The sequence below is a fragment of the Trematosphaeria pertusa genome (assembly GCF_010094035.1).
Source record: "Trematosphaeria pertusa strain CBS 122368 unplaced genomic scaffold BU26scaffold_1, whole genome shotgun sequence".
Classification (NCBI taxonomy): domain Eukaryota; kingdom Fungi; phylum Ascomycota; class Dothideomycetes; order Pleosporales; family Trematosphaeriaceae; genus Trematosphaeria; species Trematosphaeria pertusa.
This window is the reverse complement of record NW_022987212.1, coordinates 2104765-2124430: the sequence shown is the minus strand read 5'-3', so window position 1 is coordinate 2124430 and position 19666 is coordinate 2104765. Positions and strand designations below refer to the sequence as shown.

Below are 19666 nucleotides of genomic sequence, written 5' to 3'. Positions count from 1 at the left end.
ATGCTCCCTTCGTGCTTCACTGCGCTGTCCTCTCCCCTCCGCCGCGAGCACCATGAGCAGCGGCCAGCCGGCAGCCTTCGCCCGCACACGCTCCCCCCGCCGCCGCAGCGCACGATGAGCAACGACGTGCCCACGCCCATCTCGGACGAGGAGGTGGTGGCCCTCGCCAAAGCCGCCTTCGAGCAGTCCCGCGAGGACATCACGCACCGCGCCGTCGCCGACACGCCCAATGCCCCGCGCGAGCTGCAGCAGCAGCAGCCCGGCATCACCATCGACCTGGGCCACAAGAGCATTGCCCGCCTGCCCGACGAGGTCATCGATGTCATCCGCGCCGAGATCGAGAGGTGAGCCCGTCTCCGCCCGTGTACCGCTGCGGTACCTCGTGCCGACCCCAGGCGTGGCCGTACTGACTGCCCCAGGCTTGCCCTCTCCCACAATCTGCTCGCGACGCTGCCGCAGCGCCTGGTGGAATGCAGGCGCCTCCGCTACCTCAATGTGCGCTACAATGCCATGCGCGAGATCCCCGATTGCGTTCGTCCGCCCCGCCCCCAACCGCGCCCTTGGCCGCAGCTGGCAGCAGTACTGATGCAGCCCAGATCCTCGACATGACCTCGCTCGAGATCCTCGACGTCAGCAGAAACAAGCTCAGAACCATCCCGCCGAAAATTGCAAACCTGACTTCGCTCAAAGTGCTGGCAATCGCCAAGAACAAGATTGAACAGCTCCCCGTCTGCTTGGGCGAGATCAACAGCCTGCAGGTGCTCAAGCTCGACGGCAACCAGCTGGTATTCCCCCCGCCAGAGATCTGCACCATCCGGAACAATGCTCCCTCGCCGGCGAACGAGAATGAGCGGGATGCTGTCATTGCTACCCAGGTCAAGCGCTTCATGCGGCAACATGCATCCAAGGAGAAGCAGCGCGCCGAGCTAGAACGACTGCGGGTCGAGTCTTCCGGCGATGAGAGGTACGTCCCTCATTCGTTGTGATCCTTTCCGCTGACCACAGAAAGCTGGACCGAGAGCAACCCCGAGACTCCACGCCCGTCGAAGCGCTTGAATGGCGGCAGGTTCCCCGTAAAACCTAGCATCAGCAACATAGAAGGCTTCCCAGAAGGCCGGCCCGATTCCCCCGGCGCACCGCCCGCGATCCCCCCTCGCTCCCACTTTCGCGTCGCCTCCCAGACCAACGGACTCTCCCGTCGACCTCAGATCTCGCCCCTGATATTGACCAACGGTGCCAATGAGAGGAATCGGAGCCAAAGCGAGGGAGCTGGCTCGGCCAGCCATCGGCAGAAGCGCATGGGAATCTACACAAACAAGACTTCGGAGCTGGGGTCGGTGGACGAGTTGAAGAGGACAAGCCACTTTCGTGGATTCAGTCAGGGCTATGTCGTGCCCAGTAATAACGTCGCTAATGGCTATTCAGGCCCGGCGACCGCTGTCGGCTACGGCGACACTGGCACCGTACGATCGCTCGCGAACCGTCCCCTATCAGATGTCCGCGAGCACAAACGCGGATCACGCGCCCCAGACATCGTCGTTGAAGCCTCGAAGAACTTCCTCTACGCCGTCTCTCAGCTACACGATTGCGTTTCGCACATGATGCGCTCAATCAAAAGGAGTGGCCCGACAAAGGACGGCCTTCGCCGAAAGGAGGACTTCTACCGCCGATACTCTACCACGTATCTGAACATCCGTGCCCTAAACGAGGTTCTCCACCGGTATGATATGCTCGCCGAGGAGGACGAAGAGGATGCGGATAAACTTTCCAAATCGGTATATCAGTACGCCCTGCGGTGTCTTGACTCTTTCCTGGCTGTCAGCCTATCAATCGCAGAGAATCGGGTAGAGATATCCCAAAACTCGGACCCACGCATTGTCCGGACGTTTCTCTTCCTACAGCAAGGCAGCCTTGTAGAGATGAGGAACGCGTGTTCTATTCTTGGTGCGGAATTCCGGGACACGACAATGGCTTCCCGGAGGCCAAGCGGCATCGATACAGTCGCTACGGTTCGGGCACGGCCGTTTAAGATCCGACGATTCCAGACATCGCCGCCTCAGCGCAATGGGACATATCAGATTCCGCCGCCTGTCATCCTTCACAGCAACGACAATAGTAGAACAAACACCTTGACGAGCATCATCGCTGCCACACCTCGCTCCGGCGAATCGTTCTCCACTTTAGCAACGACTATGTCGCGGACGAACACGCTCACAAGTAGCTTCGACGAGGCGGATGAGGATGCTCAGTTCGACAGGATATACTCAAAGCTGAGGATGGCATGCGATAATTGCCGAAACTCCATCCCCCAGATTCTACGGCTCCTCAAAAACACATACGACCTGTTGAGGAGGGACCTGGATTCAGAGCATCCGAGACTCAAGGTCCTAGGAGGCTTGATTGAGAAGAGCAACGAGGTACAGGAGATGACCATGCCATTGGCCAGCCGCCTCTCGCAGATGCAATTGAAGGACAGCTATACCCGAAGCCAGCCCGACTTCTGGCAGCAGTGCATGGGTTTCATAAAGGTTTGTTTCACTGTTTCGCACGTTTCGAGACGATCAATTGGCTAACGTGTTTCAGGCGTGGGGCGAACTAGCAGCGGCCAGCACGGGACAGGGTCGAAACATGGGACTCTTGAGCCCCGAGGTAAAACAATTGATGAAGCCGCTCCACAAAACGGTCAAGGATGCAAGCCTTGCCATAAACGACTCGCCCTGGTCGCATCTCACGTCGAATAACCCCGGTCTTGTGGGTCCGCCCTCGCTTGCCTCCTTCACGTCTCGGACTCAGCCGCCGAAGTTTCTCAACAAGCCTGTTATGACTTCCGGCGGTGGGTCGTCTTTCCCCGGTCCGATCAATACGTCCATCACTTCAGTCTCCTCGGCTTTCTCTCAACCGTACTCCACGAGCAGTCTCGGGTCTCAGGGCTCCGCTGGATACGTGACGCCGGTGCCAGCGACGCCGCTGAGCGCAGCCCTAGGTGCCGCTGCGCAGGCAACAGTTCCCAACACTCCGAATCATCCGCCTGTTCAACCGTCGAGCACCATCAACGTCTTCGAACGAGCGGACAGGCTCCTAAGTCAGACCGCCCGGCGCGTTTGACATTCAGTTCATCAAGATATGAATCTTACCAGGGTCCGTTGACGAAACCCATTCTGTACTATATACTACTGGGCTTGAATAGCCTGTCCGTTCCTTCTTGAAATATGCAACATATTAGCGACGGCGTTGGCTAGGTGCACTCTCTTTTGCGCTATAATCTGTTTTTCTTTGGCGATGCATGGGCCAAGGTGTTACGATGTATTTGGGATAAACGGTCTCGAAATCGGGGCATTTATGGAGTTATCCGATGGTCAGCAGAGGCATGTTTAATTGCGATGATAGATGAGGGAGCTGTGAGGATCACTTTGACTAGGAACAATCATTCATGTAGGGATACGTGGGGAGGTGCAAGTCTAGTCAGTACCGATCTCCTGTTAGAGCTAGGGGACAATATACAGTGTACCGAGCAGCAGAGCATATCGCTTTTCCAGTTACCTTGGAACGAAGGGACATCATACTTGAAGGATGAAAACTGCACCAAGGCTGAACGATTGGCTTGTCAAGGCATGAACCCTCCGTCGACTCACGACCGGCGCTCTGCACCATCGGCAGGTGCACAAGCCGATCGCGAACGGAACTCAGATTCACATGTCTATGCTTCTATATCTATCTAGGGATCGCATGAACGCCTGCGCTATCGGGCTCGAACGGTCCATCCACATTCACTGCATCTGCTACACGAACACTCTCGTATCGCGTCGCACCGAACCACACCGAACCCGAACCCGATCACTCCACCTCCAGCGTCTCTCCCAATCCAAACATCTTGATCGAGTTACGCCACGCCCTATATAGTTTGCGTTAGTGGCACGCTCATCACTCCACTCTCAGCCCAGCTGAAGCCGCGGCCCAGCCTAGCTCACGAGGCCGAGCAACACCGCTGTCGACCTCGCCGAGTGCATTGACGGGGAAACGGGAAGCTTCAGGAGCTACTAGTAGTACTTACGCTTCGCACACTTCCTCCACAGTGACGCCTTTTATCTTGGCGATTGCGTGCGCGACGTGTGGGATTGTGGCGGGCTCGTTGCGGCCCTTGACCATGAGGCCTTTGGCGAACTTTTCTTTTTTGACGGCGCGCGGCAGGGGCGGCGCGTCGGTGAGGTAGGCGGCGGAGGCGTGGGAGGGGCGCATTTCGCACTGGGGAGTGGGTTAGTAGGGGCCGAGGCCGAGGGGAAGGGGAAGGTGTGAGAGTGTTAAGAACGAGAGAGTTGAGAGCGCGAAAGTTCAAAATGGGATAGTTGAGAGTTGGAAAGTTAAGAATGGGAGAGTTAAGAGCGAGAAGGATGAAAGTAAGAGGAATAGAAGTAAGAAGGATGGAACAGAGAGGGATATGAGGAAGAGGCTTGGGATAGCTTACCCAGGGTCCGTCAGTCTCAATCTGGAGATGGGTGAGCGGGATTTGGCGGACTACTTCGATGTTTTCCTCCGCTGTAATACAGGTGTTATCTCTATTTTAATAGCAGACGAGGTCTGGGAGGAACTCACTTTTCATACTGCACCCATTAACCCCGATATCAAACCCCATACCAACCACTCCCAGCATCTCCTCGACTGTCCCAGTAAAGCTATGGACGAGCCCCCGCTTCGGCAGCTCACCCAGCCTGTCCCGCAGCAACCTCTCAAAGTCGTCAGCCGCGGCCCGCATATGCAGAAAGAGCGGGAGCTGAACTTCGACCGCGACGTCGAGTTGGGCTTCAAAGTACTTGAGCTGCGTTTCCTTGACGGTGAGGAAGAGCCTGTCGTAGTCGAGGCCGATTTCGCCGAAGGCGACGACGTGGCCGGATGCTTTGGCGGAGAGGGCAAGGTCTTTGAGGGCAGAGAGGAGGGCGCTGGGGCCCCCGGGATAGCTGTCGAAGTGCTTTGCGGAGCAGGGGTGGACGCCGACGGTTGCGTAGCAGAGGCCGACTGAGAAGTGTTAGCATAGCTCATGTCGAGTAATAAGGGCGCGAGCTGGAATGTTGCATGAGAAGGTATCTGAAATCCCCAATGGAAAAACGCAGAGTGTATAGTACATGAAATTAATGAGTTGACTTACGATGCGCTTTGGCTATTTCCACGGCATGCTCCGACTGCTTGAGGTCTGAGCCGGTCACCATGAACTTCTTGCACCCGGCTTCTAGTCCGCGTTGAAGGACGTCATCGAAGTCATTTTCGTGCTTCTGAGTTCCGTGATACTCTCCGCGAAAGACGGGATCGGTGAGGTTGATGCCGATCTGCTGTACGTTAGGAGGAAGTCACGGGCTTGAAGGGGGCTCGCGGACCGACATCGACATAGCGTAGTTGAGTAGCATCGGCCCCCATCGTGAAGGAGCTCAATGACCTTGCTGTATTACAAGCACTTTTTCCTGCACGACGTTAATGTCGATTCAAGGTGGAATATAAATGGTTACTTGTGGCGTACCGAAAGGGTGCACTTGCTGCGGATTGGCGCACTTGCTTGCCTGAAGACGGAGGCTCAACAGATGAGGCTGCCGTATGTGAGCTGCAGCCTTTTGTCTGACGCTTCGTGAAATGGAGACTATGCACATGTGATGGCTTTGGTTGTGGAAACGCAGGAGGTCATCGAAGAGCTGGAAGGATATTTTGGGCTAAGCTCTTTTGGGACTAGCTAGGTCCCCTGCGCCACACTAATTCAACGACACAATGACTTGCTTTCAGCATCTCTCCCATTCAGGGACTCTAGCAAACCTCATCTGTGCGACTTCTGCGCTTTCTCACGGCATATGTTGCTCTTCCGCAGACGATAGCAGCGAGGCGACGAATCTGACGGACGGAGCGTCTTTAATCCGAGCCGCCGCTTCTCGAGCCGGCAGCTCAAAGCAGACTTCGTATCCGCCACACCCACAATCAGTCCTCGCGCTTGGCGAACAACTGTGCAAACTGTGCAACATGTCACTCCAGAACGTTTGGCATCATCGGAAGGTCGCCGAAGGCTCAGGCAAGGCTTGCTGGATCTGCTACAAGCCATCGACAAGCGTCCTGATCACGCCAGACAAGAAGGTATAATCCTCAACGGAGGGACTAGCAATACTAATGCTCATATAGCGATAGGACTTCTTCTATATATGTGTTGGTCATCTATCGGACAGGGGATTCTGTCAGCCCGATGCTGATGAGGCGGCGGCGGCAGCTACCCGCAAGAAGAAAGAAGAGCTCGATCGCGAGATCGAGTTGGTCAAGAAAGAGTACGAGGAGAAGCAAAAGTTGAAGCGCGAAAAGCGCAAAGCTAAGGAGAAGGAGAAGGGTAAAGGGAAGGATAAAGACGCAAAGAAGACGGAGGATGAGGAAGACAAGGAGGACGAGAAGTCGAAGGACGACAAGGTTAGATTCCCTTCTCACCGCATTCAACTTGCCGGTTACTCATTGGTGTCGCAGATAAAGGAGCTCTCCAAGTCGAAAGACCAGGCCGAAGTCGATCTGGGGCCCCGCATCTTCACGTTGAACAAGTATGTTTCCTCAAATCACCGTTTGCCCATAGTCTCTCACCCTAACCGTCCTTTCCGCTCGTGCTCAATACTAAACAGCAAAGGAACTTCTACCAGATGCGAGTCGACAGGATACGCAATGCCGAGATCGCGAAGAGGAACCGCGAAAGACTAAACAACCCCGCGAATTTCCCGTCTCCACCCAGCGGCATTCCTTGACGCACCACGTGCGCTTCAAATTCAAGATATCATTGGATTGACACACATACTTTTCAATCTTGACTCGGTTGTTCTCTCAATTAGCCATTTTCGAGCGGGGGAGTGCGGTCTTGGCATTTTCGCGCTTGCTCACAATTTGCCTAGACCGGCCAGTAGTGATCGGATTACCAGCGTCAGCCTTAAAGGGCGCTCTACAGATGCAGACTGCGGTCAGCAATTAGCTGCCGGTCAACCACGTTTGCCGGAATCTCACAGGATAATACGGCCGGAGTTGGTCCGTTCTAGAGATAGCTTTGTGGCAGCACTTGCAGCCGCTTCTGTATTGTTGGATGCCCGCTGACCACATTCTTTGGAAGCACGTTTGGCCCTCCGCATTTCGCGAAGCGTGTAGCCGTGCGTTGGCTTCGAAGATCAACTATCAGCTCCACTTAGTCCTCCTAGCGAACCTAGTTGCAATCATTATCTCTAGCGTTGTCATCTTGCTCGATCAAGTCGCCAGAGCAGCATACAGGATACCGACAATCACCATGACGGAGGCCCAGAGGTCACCTTGACGTTGGTTGGACATCTTGACCTCCCTACCGATCGCTCGTGCAGCCTCCATATCGCGGCAAACGCTGCACGATGCACAAAACATTGCCATACGCTCTACTTCCGGTAATCCGTCCTCCTCTGACGCTACTCCGAGGAAAGCCAGCGTTCACGAATCAGCAAGTGCGAGCGACTCACCGATACCCTGTCCCACCGGTATCCGACAGATGTGATCCGTGCTGACTCGAGTTTCCGACGTTCGCCAGACAAAAGCACTGTCTGTCATACAAGATAAGCGGCAGTATTGCTCGGTCTTGGCGAACCGCTCAGCTGCCAGCACGTCACAAGCTTTCTCACCGCTCATACATAAGGTCGACGGACTGTTCATGCATGCAGTCCAATCATCGTAGCCACGATGACTGCTCCGCATGTCCACACAGACTCACGCGCATGAAACACATCTGTTACCCGACGCTAAGACCAGACGAGCGGAACGGCAGCAAAGCTTTGGGCAACTCTTGGTATCCTGGACATTGGAGTACTCCGCCGGCAAAGCTTTCCATTTCCAAGATCGTAAAACGGAAGTTGCCCATGCCCTGCAGTCCCCGTCTGCATCCGCTTGCTCTTAACCGTCGTGTCTCCAGCTTCCACTTTGGAACTTGCTTGCAGCTTGCAGCTGCCCTGAGTTCGATCTCTTGGCCTGCTTGGAATACACCATTCGTTGAATCTAGCTTCCGATTGTCCAGGGAAGATCTTGCGACACCGATCAAGGTTTGGCTACAGCTTTATTCCTTCAGGACTCCGAGTACGGCGCTCAAATATGCATCCCTATCTGCTACCAGGGTCCATATAGCCCGGTGAAATATTGCCATGAATGAAAACCAGCGAACAGGGTTATATAGTTGCTACCTATCGGAAAGAGAACCCTCTCCGCGGCTGTCATTTGCCTTAAAACGCACGAGATACGGCATTCATCCACAGTAGATCGCTGCTTTGGTTCCGGATGCGCTCCATGCCCATTTCCCCAATCCAAGACTACCATTGTGCCGTCTATCCGGTCCCGTGAACGGCCCGTTGGTCAAGACGGGAGACGGCTCTCTTGCAAGGAGAATTTCTCTGCTCAATGTTCTCCAGGCATTTGAACAACGAAGTGGGGTCTTCGCAGCCGAGCGGATCGGCGAGCATCGTCCCTCACTCAGCAATTCGCTTCATGATCATTCACTAAGCCCTGAGTCTAGTTCTCTCTCTAGTGGAGGTGCGGTCGATATCGATGGCGGTAACTATGCCTAAATGGCTACAACATGCCAAGAACCCACCGCGTTATATACCGCAGAACCACATCAAACCCTTCCAATTTCTTTTCACATATTGTCTCCAGGCTAGTCATTCCCAACACTTGAAGACTCGGACATCACCAAACTAAGTCCTTGTCCCCGCAAAGTCAAATTTTGCGTCTTCCCGTAAAGGATAGGCGTGGGAGCGGGAAGTCGTCAGCAACAGCAAGCCCTACCCGCTTTAGCCAGCCCTATACAAACTGGTGTCAGTGCGACAAACTTTTCTGGAAACGGACTCAATGTCTCGGACACGCCGAAGCCCATCCCCTTTCTTGCATCATCAAGCTCTACCCTGCAAGGTTGCTGGGTCAGGGTTGAGATCGACTCCCGACTACCGCACCTCCGACTTGGACCCACATCCGATGCTACATGTCGGACGAAAATTCTGAAAAGAGGTTTCAGAATGCCTGTACAGCGTGGTATGATGGGCGCGGTGTGCCTCGGGGTTGCGATGGTTCGTGAGAGGTCAGGGTCGTTAGATGCGTGCGCGTTCCTCGGAGCTTAGAGCCTGACTATCAGAAAATTCTCTGCAACCATGTGCGTGCCTGGTCCATCAACACCCAGGCCAAGGAAAGCAAAGAGACGGCGCCAGGGCTGTTTAGACTTACTACACAAGTCCAGACCGTCGCGTTGCTAACGTCCGCCTCGAACCCCGGAATAAAAAAAAGTCAGGACATCATAATGTCTCGAACCCTGCGTACGCGCATTACATATAAGGCCCCCAACGCGCTTGACAAGCGCCTGGGCGCGGTTCGCCTCGACTACATCGCACCTCTCAGGTATCCAGCAGCGCAGCTCCAGAAAAAGCCATCCGTACATGTACACCTCGTATGATCGTCTGCGAGCCGAACCTTCTACGATCTATCTATATCTCTTGCGCCGGCAGGTATGAACTGATGTGAAAGGTTCTCGACCGCGTCGCGGACCCCTTCGCCCTCACGATCTTATCAATCCTCCCATCTCACCACACCTCCTCAGCCTTAATAACCAGTCCTTTCGTCGCCAAGAAGCAAGCGTTGTATTCGTGGCTGCTGTTGCTGCTGCGATGCCATGTCAGAGATGGCTGTCACCAAACCAGCGTCTAACTCCACACGATGACGGGCGCGCGGCTCGCACACCGATCCCCGACTCTAGCGCCAGCTACTAACTCGGGTCCATGAAACCGAAGCCGCCATATGATAGCGTACACCTCGCTTCATACGGCTATTTCGGCGCGGAGGGGGAACGTGACGGGCGAGCAGAGCAGAGCAGAGACGGGGAGGTACAGTATGACATAAGCGCTAGTCGAGCAAACACATCCGGGGGCGGGCTGGCATTGACGCGGGACCAGCCGGGCTCTGTACATAATCGCCATTTGCGTGGTGCCGCAACGGGGATAGGATGCGGGAGTGGAGGGATGATGTTGTTGTTGTGGTGGTGGTGGTGGTAGCGCGCGGCTGGCACGGTGACGGACGAGCGGCCCTGTGATGTAACAGTGAGGAGCTGTGTAGATGAACGGCGAGCTTGGGGAGATCTTGCCGACGCCTGAGGCTCTCAATGGGTATGTTTCTCGTTCAGGCGGTCGGACGTTTCGCTGCGGTCGAAGAAATTTGATGGCTTCGGTCGTCAGGGGGAGGAGAGGGATGTGGGTTTAGGTTGCAAGGAGGAGGTCGAGGTTGCGTAGGCTAGTATCGAGCGAGCTGGTTCGAGGCTTGATGCCTGTCTGCGGTCAGTCAACAACCGGGAAGAACTTGTTGTAGTAATAATGAGTGATGTTGCGGAGGAGGCTGATGATGTTGTCCCAAGCCCCAGAAAAGCCGGGCACGTGTGAACTGTGGAACATTGCTCGTGTCCCACGATAGTCCGTGCTCCCCCTTCTCGCAGGTGGGAACCGACACAGGAATGCAATAAGCCGATCGCCTTCCGAGGGCCCCATAGTGGTGAGAATAAGCTTCGCGCTGACAGGCGCCAGTGCATTGCATTTCGCGTCTGAGAGCGGGCAAAAAAACGTGGGGAGTCATACAGTCTGTCAACCATGGCTGTCAAACGTCTGACTGTTCTCATTGATAATAGATATTCGAGATGCCGAGATTAAACTTGCAACATGATCGCATCACATGCAACGGGCTGGGGTCATGTCAGGGTGCCAGGCTTTCTGGTCGGCGATGTCGCGCCTGGCGATGTTTCACAAGATATCTTTGCGACTCGTAGTGACTAAGGGGGCAAGCGCCACATGAAGCTGGAGCTGAAGCTGAGTAAGGAGGGACTGGTGATCACGTTGTGGTGAGACTCGTGGGAGGCGCCGGATAACTGGAGACTTCCGTCTATCGTATCTTGCTCCACTGCTTGGCGACTTCGTGTCCATCATGGCCACCGCAACTAGATGAACAGGATACGCTCTCATTGGATCGGCCGACATCCGATGAGTGGTCATGGGGACGATGGCGACGACGCACCTCGGGAGCCTCAAGGAATCTTGATTGCGCGGTACGTAGTGTTATAGGACAAAGAAGTGTGCTGCCTGGTCATTGCAGGCGAACACATGAAGTGATCGATCGGTGTGGAGAAAAGAAACGAGATGAGCCAGAAGGCTTTCCGACAAGCCACGCCAACCGCTCAAAGACACCTCCAAATGCGCTAGACACCCCTGATAGAAAATGACTTTGAGCCTAATAAGAGGCACCGCTCCCGTATGGACAGAACGCCGTCATCATGGTCGTGAGTATTGAAAAGCAAGCTGTGCCAAGCTGCCATGATATCCAATGATGGCCAACTGAAAGCAGACGCAGATTTTGGTGGACGCAAGACATGGCGAATGCAGATAACAAGAAGATGAGACGCAAGCCAACCCACTCCAGGGGGCTTCGCAGCAAGGAATATGCTCTGCAGGAGGCGCTGAAACGGAAAACTTCGTAAAAACACGGCAGCATATGCCATCCGCAACCAATGATGCTTAGATGCTTCGCTCAACACAATTCATGCCCAGCCACCCAACGCCTCATGATTCATCGTGTACTTCGTTAATAACGCCAGGTTTGGGTGCAAGAGGAGCCGTGGAGGCGTTCGCGATGGAACTTATCGAGCCAACGCGCTCCTTTGGTGGAGGTTCGTCCTTCATACACGCGTTCTCGAGCATGTTCGTCCATTTCCCGCTAGTGCCAGCATGGCTGTGCTTCAAATGTTGTCGAAAATGATCGGCGCGGAAGAATTTCTTGGCTTGGTTGCACTCGCCGAACTTGTGCACGTGATTCAGATGTTCGGTCCGAGCGTCCCAATTCGCGGGAAGTGGGAACTCCTCACCGCAATAACCGCAGACGTCGGCTACGCCCGAATGGGTTGCGGAGGGGTGGAAGGCCGCGTGCACGCCCGCGAGCGCAGCGCACGACCACGAGTGACGCCGAAGATGGAGCGAATTCTGGTGCCGTTCGGCCTCGTTCTTGTTCTTGAACCTGTTGGGGCAGAACTGGCAAGTGTACTGCTTTTCCAGCTCGTGGACTCTGTAAGATGTCGTCAGCCTGCTCTACGAGCAAAAGGCGGTGGGGGAGTTTCGGATGCAAACCTACCGTAGCTCTTCCTCGCTGTCGAATTTCTTCGGCTTTTTGGGGCAGCACTCGCAGATGTACGCTCCTGGAAGGCGGCTAGTAACGGAATTTTGTCGAGATTGAAGGATGCTGTCCGTGGACATCTTGCGAATCTGGGAATGTTCGTTCTCGGAGAGGCCTCGCTGGTGGTGTGGTCTCGATAATGAACCACGCGGGCTAGGATTTAGTGACCTGCTAGCTGCATATGGCGAGACAGGGCCTAGTTCCGCCTCCGCAGGGGGGGACAGTGCGCTTGGCGAGAGACGTTGATCCCCACTATAACTGGTCATGCTACTTGCCGCAGAAAAGCCATACGAGCTAGCGAACGAAGCTGTGCGTTGACTAAGAGATGAGTTGACCGACGACAACGACCCTTGGTTCACGTGAAATCGCGATACTGGCGAGTTGCGGCTGACCAGCATCTGGGCAGAACGCCGGTGATACAAGTCAGTGTTGCCACTTGCGGTGGGACGATCCTCACGCGCGGCTTCCGAAGGAGGCGATGAAGCACGCCGTTTCAGGCCGCCCTTTGGCCCAGTCTGATACTCCTCGGATCCGGGTGGGCTGCGGTCATTGATGTTCAGGTCGCGCATTCCGCTCTCTTCCATTCCAAACTCGGATTCGGAGAAGATGCTGTGGTCGTAGCTTCCACGATGTTGGGAGGCGACGTCGTCTAGTGTCCCCGACGTCGAAATGCTGCCAAACCTCCGCTGGTGAGGGTCCGCAGACCCAGGGTCAAAGACAGGGCTGCGGAAGCCTGAAAATCCGGGCGATATCGCTCCAGACGGAGGCCACCTTGTTGACGCCGGGGAGTCGAGCGAGGGATGTAGTCGCTCGGGCACGGATAGTGGCTTGAGCTGGCCGTTGAGATTGTTGAACGAGGTGTGGGCTTTCGGAGCGGATTCTTGCGCGCTTGCTGAGAGGGGAGGCGCGGTCGTCCTTGTGGGGGTATTGGGACCACCGATTTTCGAGAGGAGCTGCTTATCGTAGGCGTGGGACGAGTTCTCGAGCGCCTTCTGCCCTAGCTGTCGCTCGCTCGTTAATCTGTGTTAATATGTGGTGTCAGCGAATGTCCGGAGGGATAGATAGCCCACGGGTCTCGTATGCCAGCCCAGGCAGACGTGTGCCAACAGCGCGGGCACGCGCTGACTGGGTTCGCAGCCGAGCAGCACCCCAGGCGGCGGGGCGACAATCGCGTGCGTCTTCAGTGAACGACGAAAGGCCGTCAGAGCAAGAGCGAGGTCTGAGAATGCTTACCTGTGATTTGCGAGCGTCGGCCGCGACTTGCCGCCGCGGTCTTCGTCACTGTGCTCCAAGCTGCCTTGCGAGCTCATGTCGTCGAGGGACCTGGAGGTCGAGGGCTCGCGCGCACGCGCACTGAAGACATGCTCGCCAGCTCGGTCCCGCGGATGCACGCGGCCGGGAACAGCTCCACCCAGCAAGCTCGAGCCGGGCTTCACTGCCACCGGCCGATTCCCGCCAAAGCCAGTGTCGTTCGGGGAGTTCGTGTTACCCCATTGCCAGCCGGGATCCTGGCCCTCGCTGAGCTCCTCGCCAATGTAACGGGGCGGAGGTAAGGGCGGTGGCACTTCTTCGCGCGCCCGCGGAATCGCCATGGCTCCAGACGGGCTTGCGTAGGAGGGGCGGCGGTGGTGTGGCAGCGGATAGCGGTGGAGCGACCCAGAGTCATATATCCGAATGCTCGGCGTCGAGCTCGCGGGAGATAGGGTCATGCTAGCGGTGCGGACGCGCTGCAGGGGCGTGCGACGAGTGGGCAGCTGAAGCGCGACGGTCGCTACTGGAATGCCGCAAGTGTGGCGAGCGCAATGGGAGCAATGCCTGGGTAGTCGTTGCTAGAGTAGAGTGGATGCGACGGCGCACAGGCCCAGGGACTACTATAGTTAGACGGGCAGCCGGCGCCAGCCACGGGATGGCCGAAAGGGGCCGGGGACTGGGGACAAGGCGTGCCGGCGGGCAGCGCACGCGCGAGGAGGGGGAGGGCAGAGAATAAAGTGTGGCGCGCGGTGGGAGAGCGCGCGGTGGTGGTGCGCGGTGGTTGTGCTCGGGGGCGAGGCTGCAGGACTGGGCCAGTGAGGGTCCGCGGGCGGGGCGTTGGCGATTCCGATCTAGCGCGAAAGCGGATCAGCCCTACGGCCGTCGACTGTGCGGCTCGCGGCCGGGCTGGCAGGCAGCGCGAGCTGAGGACCTGGACGAGTCGCCGCACCGCCACGCAGCTGCGGACTGAGTGAATACGCGTCGAGCCTTGCGGCAGCAGACCAGATCAGATCAGATCAGATCATATGATTCCAGCGGGGGTCGGCGTCGAGAGCGCAGGGCTCATGGTAGCACCAGCGGCCGTCCAGACGGGCAGCACGGCGGGCGGAACTGCTTCGGCCAGCCTCGCCGACGCTGCGAAGAGTGACGAGTGGGCGTGCAGGGAGCGGGTGCTCAGACGGCCGGCAGCAATGCCTGTTTCTGCGCCAGCACGCGCGCCGCCGGGGGTGGGAGAGGAGGAAGCTCGAGCGAGCGCTGGAGACTGCGGGCGCTGGACGGGCAGCAGCAGTGATCAGTGAGGAGGTGAGCTCCCACATCCCACGGGGGCCTCTGAGCATAAAGGACGTCGGTCTGCCTGTGCTCACCCCCCGGCGCCCGTTGACGGGCCAGGCGATTGGCCGCCCGCCAGCCATTGCTAGCACGGATAGTTTGGTGGATTTGGTGGAGTCGCAGGGGTGCCGGGCATGGTATGGAGAAGCCTTTCGTCTGCACGTCTAAGTCGACGAACCACCACGTCGGGGTACACTTTCCAGAAGGCCTGCCGCACATCGCAGAGGCCGCCGCCGCCGCGCCCACGTCGTCGTCACTATCGCACGCCCGTCCACGGCCCTGCCGCCCGCCCTCTTGCACCGCGCCCTCGCCATCCGGGACCTTTCGCGACGGCGGCCACCGCGCACGACGGCAACATGCTGCCCGACTGCGTGGGACACGGGCTCACGGGCTCACGGGCTCACGGGCTCACTCAGACCAGCTGCGCCTTACCCAGAGTAATCAATCTACGGTTGGCCGTCGCCCGCTCACCCGCCCTGCCCGCCGTTGTGGTGATTGCGCCAGAGTGCCCAGCTGGCCGATCTCGCGCACGACGTAAGACTGCGCGGCGCCAGCGAGACAGCCCGCGCTGCTGCAGGCGAGTCGCTGATGCCGCCAGGGCGAGCCTGAGGCATCGTGCTGCAGCACTCCGCACCCAAGACGCCGGCGTAAGAGCGGCCAGGTGCGAGGTTAGCCTCGACGCGGGTAACGGGAAAGGTCCGAGCGAACTGCCAGGGTTGTCGAACGCAAGCAAATGCCTTCAGCCTTACCGCCAGGCAGCATTCCTGCCAGTGCGATGCGCCGCTGCGAGTGCGTCATGTGCGCTCCCGAAAGCCTATCCGAACGTGGCTCCGGCCATCGCAGCGCTCGAGTACGGCCTGAGTAGTGGGAGCCTTTGGGGAGAGGTGCGCACACACTCACTGTCCGGGAATATGCGGAGGTCCCTGTCTGCTATTATTAAGATGAGAGCAAAGCGCTACCAACGTCGAGCATGCTCATTTCCTCGGCCTGGCTGCCAGTGACGGGACAATTGGGAACCGCCGCCATCTGCCGCCTGCTCCTCTATTTTGGTCGCGCAAAATATACCGGGTGTAGCATGCGCTTAGCAGGAACCCGATGGTCGGAACTCGCGGGCGCGTCGGGGAGTACTAGCCTATTGGCCCAGAGACGGTCTCGAGAAAGGTGTTGTCACTATAGCGGTCTGGAGTCCGCAACTGCCAACGGACATGCACGTTATCCGGCCCAGCCCCCGCAAGCTGATAAAGCATGTGTTATTGGGACGTTCCCCTGGCTGCGACATGTTGCTAGCACGAGGGCGAAGTGGGCCTGTAGAACCACAGCCCTTCGCCGTGGAGAGACTCTCTCCAGGCGTTGAAGTTGAATGCCAATGCAAATTCATAAAAACGCCCACTGTACCTGTAAGCGGCTGCAGGGTCCGCACCGCCCTGTTTCAGCTCACACCTGCCGGGTTACGTCTAGAGGGTTTCCCCTATCTGCTGGCCTACCGGTGCAGCATCCCGCACGCTCTACTACTACACTGTACACAGGCTATATTACCGCCGGCCGATGAGAGCGGGGCTTGCGCCGGCTTGGGCTGGCAGATCTCCAAGCGCGTAGGGCTGTGGATGTGGCGCTCTGGCGAAACCCTCTGCCCTCGCCTCCTCCTCCCTTACGGGGGCTCCACGAGGAAAATGCACGCCAGACTAGTTCAAGCCCGCTCCCGTCGAATTATCCCAAGGTCGCCGACTCGAAGTCTCACCTTGAATCGGCATCAGACTGTGTCGTGCCCGCTAGCCCAAACGAGCCATACGGCCGCCTGGTTGACCACTCACGCCCGCCGCTTTGGGCAGGCACGCGCTTCTTCTGCCTCGGTGAAAATTCCAAAGCTTCGACCACCACTTCAACCGACGCCCCAACGCCTCCGCGCGCAATCTTCTTACAAAGAAAAACACTCCATCTCACTGCCGGATCGCCGACAACTCTCGGATTCGGATCCGCCCATGGCGCTGCTCGACCGCGTGCCCGGAGATTTGAACCTCTACATCGGCGGGTACGTAACACCCCTTCCTCCGAGGCCTCCTCGCGCGCCCATGCCTGGCCGCTTGAGATGCGACGACTGACGAATTGCCATAGCATGTTCACGCTACGCCGGCGCGACGCTCTTCAACAGGCTAATATCACTCACGTGCTGTCCGTCCTCCGCATGCCGCTGAACCCAACCCTGTTCAGCCCCTTCACGCACATGGTCGTTGAGGTGGACGATGTCGACGACGAAAACCTGCTCGAGCACTTTCCGGCCACCAACCGCTTCATCCAAGAAGGACTTGACGGCGGTGGCGGGGTGCTTGTGCATTGGTGAGTTCGCATCCCAGTTCAGCTGAGCCCTGCATGTCAAACCTCCGATCACCATCATGAATTGCCTTGCTTGGCAATTTTGCCATCTTCACAGAAAGGGGGTGTGGTAGTTCCTTGTCATTCTTTACTTCGCATTCGCCATCGTCCTTCCGTCCGCGCGTCTTGCATGTTCTCTCGACCAGTATTTCGCTTTTCTCGAAACCTTCCTTATTCAGCGAACTTATCCACACCGCTCGTTTGCCACTCTATTCTTTCCAGCCACTCGTCTCAGGATCCCAGGATGCCAACTTTTTCCTCTTCTCTAGTGCCATGGGAAAATCACGATCGGCCGCATGTGTCATCGCTTATTTGATGCAAAAGCACAACATCAACGTCTCGGAAGCCCTGGCTCACGTGCGGCAAGCGCGCTCCCTCGTCGAACCAAACGAGGGCTTCATGCAGCAATTGGAGCTGTATGGTCGGATGCGGACCCCGGAGAACGTCGAGGAAACTCCCGCCTACCAGCGCTGGGTCTATCAGCGCGAGATTGAGCTAAGCCGTGCCTGTGGCCAAGCACCAGAAGCAGAGAAGATCCGCTTTGAAGACGAGCATGTCACCGATCAAGCTGCAAACTTCGAGCTGAGATGTCGCAAATGCAGGTGAGTGGAGCCCCATGGTGAATCTCAGTGTCACGCCGTCACTTTCCTTACCGCCCCTTTCGTGCTCAGCGCTTACGTCTCTGTAGACGCCCTCTCGCAACGTCCCAATTCCTCGTCCCACACAGCTCTTCCCCGATAGTCAACGACCAAGGCGAGCAGAGACCTGTAGTCGGCCCGCCTCAGAACTGCGCCCACTACTTCCTAGATCCGTTGTCCTGGATGCGCCCAGAGCTAGAGCAAGGCAAACTGGACGGCCGACTCGAATGCCCCAAATGCCATACTAACGTAGGTAAATACGCCTGGCAAGGGATGCAATGCAGCTGCAGTGAATGGATCGTGCCTGGAATCAGCCTTTCCAAGAGCCGTGTCGATGAAGTCAGGAGGAAAGCCGTTGCCGAAATTCGCCGTCCACCAGGAATGGCAGTCCCACCCCCGGCGAATACAAGCTATTCGAGGCAGAACCTATAGGGCTGGGTGAGGGAATGAAACATAGCGTGTCAGATACCCTACAAGGCGTGTTGGGCCATAGGGAGTTCGTCCCCACCTCAATGCTTGTTTCGGCATATCACCACCGCTAATAGAGTGGGTAGTATCACGTGATCGCCAATTCTGCCTCCCAAGTCCCTCACCGGTCGCCGAGGATCAATCTGCCTCGTAACTGCAATGAATATGGCTTGCATAACGGCTCAATGTGAGGGATCCACTACATGCCTCAAGGAATGTCCGCGACATTCCGACCTGCTCAACAGGTGCAAGGCAGCACAGCCTCCAGGCACCGTTGCACCGGGATTCGCATCGGGGAGCAACAACATACGCGTCACCAAGTATGGCGCTGCGCGAGCTCCAAGTTTATCGAAGGCAATGCCTAGGAATGCGCATGCATAATGGGATATCTTCATCAACTACTATTCGTGGTTGGATTTCGGAGCTCGCTGGCCTGTCATTGTTTACCGCTCATCTACATGCATCTCACTTGGTTTCACATGGTTTTATGTGGTATGTCTCCACCACCATCGCCAGACTCCAGTCCTCACCAGTTGATCACGCGTCTCCGCTTCTTATCGATTGTGGGCCAATTGCTCAGCGTCCGAAGCGACTGCAGCGGATTCCAAAGACGAACCCCATGATGAATCCCATGGACCTGCGTCCGCTCAACCCCTTCCATCACATGGCTTTTCGTCGCATTTGATACCGTCCAATGCGAACTCGCCATTCTACTCATTTTTCGGACTCATGACGATTCCCTGTTCTCTTGTTTAAAATAACCACTATTGCCTTTCATCGATGTCGCCAACAGAACGCCGACACGGGGTTCCTTACGATCGGTCAGCAGTGCGCATTAGTTGAAGTCACTACATCTTCCAAGGGTTATTGCGTGTCTCCTTTCGCATACGTGTTTACCGCCCTCCACTTCTCTAGCTGTATACTCACCGCCTTCCACCGACGCCCATCTCCGAGGTGGCGCACGCTAGCAGGCGACGATGAGTCGCCATGTTCGCTAGCTAGGTACCAATTTCCTTTACAGATACGGTCCTAGCTTGACTTCGGCTACGCAGGCAAACGTTGGCGACAACGTTGGAATGTGATGCTATCGCTGGCGAAAATGCTGGGTTGGTGGCCCCTAACTAGACAATCTGATGCTGCCAGGTGGAGAGCGTCGAAGTGCATTGTTTATCGCCTGTCTCTCGATGCTAACATCCTGTGAGAATCCTTCAACAAGGTTACCAGGAGGTGACGCTAACGTTCTAGTGCGACTGCTATCCCCCTACGGCAGGATGCCAAAGAGGACCTTCGCCTCGTCTCCCTAGGTATCTGCAGAGAACACCTCGCGGGATCTAAGATTCCGGATCTCTCTAGTTCCACAGGACGCAGCTTGTTGCATTTCGCAACATAGAGTACACCGCTACCCGAAGTCG

General features: G+C 56.8%; 5 protein-coding genes across 5 annotated transcripts; 3 read left to right on the top strand and 2 right to left on the bottom strand.

Annotated features, from left to right (window-relative positions):
* The first annotated feature begins 1 nt into the window (after position 1).
* BU26DRAFT_513146 (cell morphogenesis protein-like protein Sog2) lies at positions 2–3393 on the top strand. Its single transcript, XM_033827557.1, has 5 exons — positions 2–344; positions 420–531; positions 597–964; positions 1010–2528; positions 2584–3393. Exons 1-5 carry the CDS (start codon positions 115–117, stop codon positions 3103–3105), a joined length of 2751 nt encoding a protein of 916 aa, XP_033691317.1. The 5' UTR covers positions 2–114; the 3' UTR covers positions 3106–3393.
* Positions 3394–3599: 206 nt separating this feature from the next.
* BU26DRAFT_513144 (deoxyribonuclease tatD) lies at positions 3600–5639 on the bottom strand. The gene is made up of 7 exons (XM_033827556.1): positions 5507–5639; positions 5371–5450; positions 5141–5318; positions 4591–5010; positions 4463–4533; positions 4052–4242; positions 3600–3892 (listed from the first exon to the last, which is right to left on the bottom strand). The coding sequence occupies exons 2-7, from the start codon at positions 5404–5406 to the stop codon at positions 3835–3837; spliced, it is 954 nt and encodes a 317-aa protein (XP_033691316.1). The 5' UTR covers positions 5407–5450; positions 5507–5639; the 3' UTR covers positions 3600–3834.
* A 121-nt stretch (positions 5640–5760) lies between these two features.
* On the top strand, positions 5761–7232 carry BU26DRAFT_513142 (DUF1742-domain-containing protein). Its single transcript, XM_033827555.1, has 4 exons — positions 5761–6105; positions 6157–6426; positions 6481–6551; positions 6635–7232. The coding sequence occupies exons 1-4, from the start codon at positions 5995–5997 to the stop codon at positions 6747–6749; spliced, it is 567 nt and encodes a 188-aa protein (XP_033691315.1). The 5' UTR covers positions 5761–5994; the 3' UTR covers positions 6750–7232.
* A 4077-nt stretch (positions 7233–11309) lies between these two features.
* Positions 11310–14190, bottom strand: BU26DRAFT_18626 (uncharacterized protein). The gene is made up of 3 exons (XM_033820460.1): positions 13432–14190; positions 12157–13218; positions 11310–12090 (listed from the first exon to the last, which is right to left on the bottom strand). The coding sequence occupies exons 1-3, from the start codon at positions 13905–13907 to the stop codon at positions 11592–11594; spliced, it is 2037 nt and encodes a 678-aa protein (XP_033691314.1). The 5' UTR covers positions 13908–14190; the 3' UTR covers positions 11310–11591.
* A 2567-nt stretch (positions 14191–16757) lies between these two features.
* BU26DRAFT_413005 (dual specificity protein phosphatase 12) lies at positions 16758–18218 on the top strand (the record flags this gene model as incomplete). Its single annotated transcript, XM_033823002.1, has 4 exons — positions 16758–16807; positions 16891–17112; positions 17418–17750; positions 17837–18218. The coding sequence occupies 4 exons, from the start codon at positions 16758–16760 to the stop codon at positions 18216–18218; spliced, it is 987 nt and encodes a 328-aa protein (XP_033691313.1).
* Between the last annotated feature and the right edge of the window lie 1448 nt (positions 18219–19666).

Bases quoted from the DNA above. Each gene is read 5' to 3' on its own strand.
- BU26DRAFT_513146 (XM_033827557.1), top strand. From the start codon at position 115: ATGAGCAACGACGTGCCCACGCCCATCTCGGACGAGGAGGTGGTGGCC. The intron at 345-419 runs GTGAGCCCGTCT...TGACTGCCCCAG, and splicing joins ATCCGCGCCGAGATCGAGAG to GCTTGCCCTCTCCCACAATC. The intron at 2,529-2,583 runs GTTTGTTTCACT...AACGTGTTTCAG, and splicing joins AGTGCATGGGTTTCATAAAG to GCGTGGGGCGAACTAGCAGC.
- BU26DRAFT_513144 (XM_033827556.1), bottom strand. From the start codon at position 5,406: ATGGGGGCCGATGCTACTCAACTACGCTATGTCGAT. The intron at 4,534-4,590 runs GTGAGTTCCTCC...CCTGTATTACAG, and splicing joins TAATGGGTGCAGTATGAAAA to CGGAGGAAAACATCGAAGTA. The intron at 4,243-4,462 runs GTAAGCTATCCC...CCCACTCCCCAG, and splicing joins TTGAGACTGACGGACCCTGG to TGCGAAATGCGCCCCTCCCA.
- BU26DRAFT_513142 (XM_033827555.1), top strand. From the start codon at position 5,995: ATGTCACTCCAGAACGTTTGGCATCATCGGAAGGTCGCCGAAGGCTCA. The intron at 6,427-6,480 runs GTTAGATTCCCT...TTGGTGTCGCAG, and splicing joins AGAAGTCGAAGGACGACAAG to ATAAAGGAGCTCTCCAAGTC. The intron at 6,552-6,634 runs GTATGTTTCCTC...TAAACAGCAAAG, and splicing joins CGCATCTTCACGTTGAACAA to GAACTTCTACCAGATGCGAG.
- BU26DRAFT_18626 (XM_033820460.1), bottom strand. From the start codon at position 13,907: ATGACCCTATCTCCCGCGAGCTCGACGCCGAGCATTCGGATATATGAC. The intron at 13,219-13,431 runs GTAAGCATTCTC...ATATTAACACAG, and splicing joins CCGACGCTCGCAAATCACAG to ATTAACGAGCGAGCGACAGC. The intron at 12,091-12,156 runs GTAGGTTTGCAT...GACATCTTACAG, and splicing joins GACAGCGAGGAAGAGCTACG to AGTCCACGAGCTGGAAAAGC.